General features: G+C 19.2%; 3 protein-coding genes across 3 annotated transcripts in view; 1 reads left to right on the forward strand and 2 right to left on the reverse strand.

The window, feature by feature from the left end:
* The window catches only part of PGSY75_1324800 (dihydrofolate synthase/folylpolyglutamate synthase), a gene marked incomplete at both ends in the record, with an annotated part of 1,893 nt that extends 589 nt beyond the window's left edge, over nucleotides 1-1,304 (reverse strand). The window contains one exon of the mRNA XM_018787309.1: nucleotides 114-1,304. Coding sequence (XP_018640052.1) covers nucleotides 114-1,304 — 1,191 coding nt within the window.
* Nucleotides 1,305-3,850: 2,546 nt separating this feature from the next.
* Nucleotides 3,851-4,801, forward strand: PGSY75_1324900 (L-lactate dehydrogenase; the record flags this gene model as incomplete). The annotated part of the gene is made up of 1 exon (XM_018787311.1): nucleotides 3,851-4,801. One exon carries the CDS (start codon nucleotides 3,851-3,853, stop codon nucleotides 4,799-4,801), a length of 951 nt encoding a protein of 316 aa, XP_018640053.1.
* Nucleotides 4,802-5,534: 733 nt separating this feature from the next.
* PGSY75_1325000 (putative U6 snRNA-associated Sm-like protein LSm6) lies at nucleotides 5,535-5,768 on the reverse strand (the record flags this gene model as incomplete). The annotated part of the gene is made up of 1 exon (XM_018787312.1): nucleotides 5,535-5,768. The coding sequence occupies one exon, from the start codon at nucleotides 5,766-5,768 to the stop codon at nucleotides 5,535-5,537; it is 234 nt and encodes a 77-aa protein (XP_018640054.1).
* Between the last annotated feature and the right edge of the window lie 890 nt (nucleotides 5,769-6,658).

A 6,658-nucleotide genomic window follows, 5' to 3' on the forward strand; every position in this document is an offset into this window, starting at 1 on the left:
AAAAAGAGAAAAAAAAAAAAAAAAAAAAAAAAAACTAAATATATATATATATATATATATATATATACATACAAATATACATAGCATATATATATATTTTTTTTTTGTCATACCTTTAAGGTGTCGCCAAATTGAGCTATGAACGGATGGAATACACTCAAGTTTCTCGGCTTTGTTATAGATATACATACCCTTATATTTTGTCCCTTATGAAAATAATTAATATCAGTACACAATCTATCTATTGCAGTTTCATTGTGACCTACATCTAAAATAACAGCACGAGGATATTGTTCATTGTGTTCTAAATTATCTGGTGAGAACATTTTCTTTATATATTGTATCTGCTCAGTAGCTAAATATTGTATTCTTAAAGGTGGTTTAATTGGTATAATAGATTTTAAAAAGTAATCTATATTTATATTTAATATTTCTAAGGCGCGCAATGCTATTCTTGAATTTTCTTCATTATATCTTTCTCCTCTTGGTTCAGGCACTACTGTATGTATAGTACAATTTAATTCTTTTGCCTTATCAAAGACATTTTTATATATAGCTACTGATGGTCCTATTACAACATTAGAATCCTTTTTAAAAATTCCAATTTTTTCATTACATATAATAGGCAAATTATCACCTAATATATTTAAATGATCATATCCTATCGAAGTAATTACAATAACTTCTGGTTTGGTTAATATATTCGTTGCATCTAAGCGCCCTCCAATTCCTGTTTCTATTATAGCATAATCTACCCTTTTATTTAAAAAGTGTAAAAATGCAACCAACGTAATAATTTCAAAAAAAGATGGATTTATATATAATTTTTTTGCTTTATTTAATACTTCGTTTACTAAATGTATTAACTCTTTTTCACTTATAGGTTCATCGTTTACTATTATTCTTTCTCTCAAAGAAAATATATGAGGTGATGAAAAAAGACCCACCTTATATTTTTTTAATTTAAGACATGTATATATTTTATAACATACAGACCCTTTCCCATTTGTCCCTGCAACATGAATAGTTTTATATTTATCACAAGGGTGACCAAAAGATTCATTCAATTTTTTGGGGTTATCAAGTCCTAATTTTAGGGCATGTGTTTTATATAATAATTCTAAGCACTCACTGTAAGATTTTATTTCTCTCTTATTATTTATTTTATGTAATACGTCACTCATAACATGCTCATCATTTTTATCAATGGAATTATTTATATTATTTTTATCATAATTTCCACTTTTTTCATTCATATGGTTTATATCATTTGTGTTACTTTTATCATTTTGATTTTTTTCCATTTTGCTCTTTTTTAATTAAAATTATGAACTGTTCAGGCAAATATTGTACTACCTCAAAAAAAAAAAAAAAAAAAAAAAAAATTGTTTATTATGTTAAAGGTATTATATGTTGCCCTAAGTTGTTTTCTTTTTTTTTTTTCAATATATTTATAAATATATTGTAATTTTTTTTTTTTTTTTTAGCTAGCCAAAAAATATTAATATATATATATATATATATATATATATTTAATAATTTTTTTGAAAGAATATATATGAACAAAAATTTATATATGGGTGTGATATTATAATAGGGGCGATTTAATTTTTGAGAATAAAAACAAAGAAATTATATATAATATATAATATATTATAAGTATAATAAATATTTACAGTGCTTTTTCTTTTTTTTAAAAACTTAAAATGTTATATATATATATATATATATATATATATATTAATATATTTTGATATTTCATAATTATCATATTTTCTCATTTATAAAGTATATAATGATATTTTTTATGTTACCCAATAATATATACCATAATGATAATAAAAAAAATAAACTACCATATATATACCTTTTTTTACGAAATAATAAAAGATATTATGTTATTTATGAGTTCAAAACAAATCAATGACAATAAAATATTTTTAATAATATATAGTTTCCTTTTTAATACATAAATATTTGTTATCAAAAAGTGGAAGGGTATATAAACAAATGATTCTTTTTAAAAACTTGGAAAATATTAACTTTTAACAACGCATATGAAATAAATATTTATTTGTTAAGGTGGTAAAGCGTGTTTGTAAACATATAAATATGATAATATTTAAATAAATGATACAACAGAAAAAATATATTATATATATATATATATATATATATAATAACATTTTGATAGGAATCAAAAAAATAAAATAATTTTCTTTTTTTTTTTTTTTTTAGTGCAGAAGAATAATTTTTAAGGAAATATATATACAATTGTAAAAACCAAAAAAAAAACAGTCAATTTTTCATTTCAGTGACATTTAAAAGTGTACACATTCTTATAATAATTATAAGAAAAGTATATAAAAATTTTTTATTTAATTATCCTATATTAATATAATATATATATATATATATATAAATCCCCTTGTACTTTTTTTTATAAACGTAACTAAAAAAAAAAAAAAAAAAAAAAAGTACAATTAATTTATAAGTTTTAAATAATTTTATCAAAAAATATATATCATATACATATTTATATAATAAACTTAGAGACACATAATATTATTTATGAAAATATACAAATGATAAAATATTTATTGTATAATTGAATATTATAAAAATATATATAATATATATATATATTTATTTTTTTTTCTTTTCCATGTTCTTTTATAAAGCTCTTCAATAAAAATATTAGATACATATTATTATTATATATATTATAAGTTCTTCAATAAAAATATTACATATATATATAGTATTTTTTCTTTGTTTTTTTATAATATCTTCAAGAAAAATATTATAGATACATAGTTATCTCATTATTTATCTATTTGTTAATTTTTTATGTAATTATGAAAATATTATATGCACAAGAATATCGTTAAAAAAAAAAAAATATATATAAATGTAAATTATAAAATATATATATATATAATATATATAATATATATATTATATATACATATGATATTACATATATTTGGAATACTTAAAAATTTTTAAAGGATACTATGTGAAATTATTATATGTTTTTATAAAGAAAATATGATTAGTACACAATAATACATGCAATTCCTATGAATATCATATCTACTAATGAACATCAATTAAAAAATACTACATGTAGGATATTAATATATATATATAATATATATATTATATATGCTTCTGTACACATAATTTATAAAAATATTTATTTTTAAGCACATTATCATATATATAAATTTTATATGTTTTAAAAAATAAAAAACATATTATTATATATATATATATATATATGTATGTATTATAATAAAAGAATATATATATTTAATTTAAAAAAAAAAAAAAAATTCATATTATTAAACTTTTCCTTTTAAAATTCCAAAAATCTGAGCTAAATTTTATTTTTTGTTTTTTTTATTTTTTAAAAACTATTCAAAGTCAAAAAAAATATTTATTTTAATATAAAATAATTTTATCACATGCTCTTCTTATCATTTTATTTTAAATAGCATTTTTAAAAAATACTATATTTTTTTTTTTTAAAATAAATAATTTACTTATATATATAAATTACATATATATATTACATATATATATTTATATTTATATATAAGAACAAAATATATTATAATTACATAAAAGGATAGAAATTTTTTTTCTTTTTTTGTTAAATACAAAAAAAAAATTAACATATCCCCAAAAAAATAAAAATATATATATATATGTATTATATTTTTATATTTATAACATACAATATAGTATTTTATTAGCTATATAATATTTTTCTTAAAGATAAAATATATATTTTATATTCTTATAATATATTTTTTTAATCTTTTCCTTTTTATTTTATTTCATCATGGCACCAAAAGCAAAAATCGTTTTAGTTGGCTCAGGTATGATTGGAGGAGTAATGGCTACCTTAATTGTTCAGAAAAATTTAGGAGATGTAGTTTTATTTGATATTGTAAAGAACATGCCACATGGAAAAGCTTTAGATACATCTCATACTAATGTTATGGCCTATTCAAATTGTAAAGTAAGTGGTTCAAATACTTATGACGATTTATTAGGAGCAGATGTAGTAATAGTAACAGCTGGATTTACCAAGGCCCCAGGAAAGAGTGACAAAGAATGGAATAGAGATGATTTATTACCATTAAATAATAAAATTATGGTTGAAATTGGTGGTCATATTAAGAAGAATTGTCCAAATGCTTTTATTATTGTTGTAACAAATCCAGTAGATGTTATGGTTCAATTACTACATCAACATTCAGGTGTTCCAAAAAACAAAATTGTTGGATTAGGTGGTGTATTAGATACTTCAAGATTGAAATTTTACATATCTCAAAAATTAAATGTATGCCCAAGAGATGTAAATGCACACATTGTTGGTGCTCATGGAAATAAGATGGTTCTTTTAAAAAGATACATTACTGTAGGTGGTATCCCATTACAAGAATTTATTAATAACAAGTTAATATCAGATGCTGAATTAGAAGCTATATTTGATAGAACTGTTAATACAGCTTTAGAAATTGTAAACTTACATGCATCACCATATGTTGCACCTGCTGCTGCTATTATCGAAATGGCTGAATCCTACTTAAAGGATTTGAAAAAGGTATTAATTTGTTCAACATTGTTAGAAGGACAATATGGACACTCAGATGTATTTGGTGGCACACCTCTTGTTTTAGGTGCCAATGGTGTTGAACAAGTTATTGAATTACAATTAAATAGCGAAGAAAAAGCTAAATTTGATGAGGCCATAGCTGAAACTAAGAGAATGAAGGCATTAGCTTAAGCGAAAAATGTATAATATTATGTAAATATTATATGTATATTATATATATATATATATATATAATATATTACTTATTATATGCAAAAAAGAGAAAGACAAATGACGATAACATATACCATTACTCAATTGGAAAAAATAAAGGAAATATATAGATATATATATATATATATATATATATATATGTATGTATATTTTTCTTGTATCAAATACAAATTACTTTTTTTTTTTTAAATACACTTATGTAACACTATATTAAGATTTCATATTGAATAATTTTAATATATATATATATGTAATATTTATTTACTTATTTATATTTATATTTTTATTTTTATTCATTTTTTGATTTAAGAACGCGTTTAATAATAAACTTTCGGAGAACAAAAATAATAAATATAATAAAATAGAAACGAAAAAATATAATTATATATAATAATATAGCTAGCTATATTGAAAATATATGTATGATATAACAATCCATAATATCTAATATATTAAGATATCTGTAATATGAATAAAGATATATATTTCTTTCGCTCCTTATTCTTATTTAGGATATAATATTTTTAAGTATTGGATGCGTAATAAGTTTAAATTAAAAATATATATATATATTTGTATATATAATTTGGACATAAAAATGGGGTTTAAAAAAAAAAAAAAAATATGCAAAAATATAATTACATTTATTCATATATACATATATATATATATATATATATATATTATTTGCTCATTCTTCTTCAATGGCTCTTATATAAAATACATTATTTCCTCTTATAAAAGCGTCGTTGTATTTTTCTGTTAGTTCACCTTCACAATATTCTTCAGTTTGTTCTAGAGCCACGTTCATGCGTTCATCTAAACAAGCAAGGATGCCCTTGTAGTCCGTACCATTATTCAACCTAACAATTACTGTTCGACCTTTTAAACTTTCCACAAAATCTTTTGGCGAATTTGTTGACATAATGAAATGATATAAAGTATATATTTCTGTGATTATATATAAATTTTATTTTTATGATGCTTCAATATAAATATATTTTTTTACGTTATCTCATAAAAATAATATAAGTGCTCTTCAAATTTTTACCACAAAATGGGAATAAACTATATTTATTATTTAATCAAAAAAATTTTAAATTATATATATATATTTTATATATGTATGTATTTTTTTTTTTTTTTTTTATTTGTTTGAAAGAATTCACAAAAAAAAATATATATATATAATATAGTATTTATATTTTACTAATTATATGTACATAATATTCATCATAAAAAATATTGATGAGGAAATAATATAATTATAAGTAAAGAGATAAACATGCCTTGTTGTTTCAGAACCTTTTCAAAATAAAAAAAAAAAAAAATTACTACGAATTGTTACAATATATATATAATATATTTGTATTTATATGGCAATATATTTTATAAAATATGATGATTATTTTGAAGAGGTATATATTAAAATAAATCAAAAAATAAATTAATACATATATAATATATATATATATATATATATATGTATTTTTATTTTTATTTTTATATTTTTTATCAGAATGCTTGTTCATTTTCTTTCTTCTATATTTATATAATATATGTACCTTTTTTCTATATAATTAATTAGTTATCCTATAACTGATAAATTGAAATTTAAGAAAATAAAAATAAAAAGTTTTTTTAAAATAAACAACCATGTGCTTTATGCTATAAATATAAAATGATTAAATATAAAAATATATATATATATATTTATATAATATTATATTTATTTTTTTTTTATTTTTTTGGGGAGGAATATGATCATGTGAACAAGTCAAGTAAAAAAGGAATAATTAAAAATATGATACATAA

This window comes from Plasmodium gaboni, chromosome 13 (genome assembly GCF_001602025.1).
Source record: "Plasmodium gaboni strain SY75 chromosome 13, whole genome shotgun sequence".
NCBI lineage: Eukaryota > Apicomplexa > Aconoidasida > Haemosporida > Plasmodiidae > Plasmodium > Plasmodium gaboni.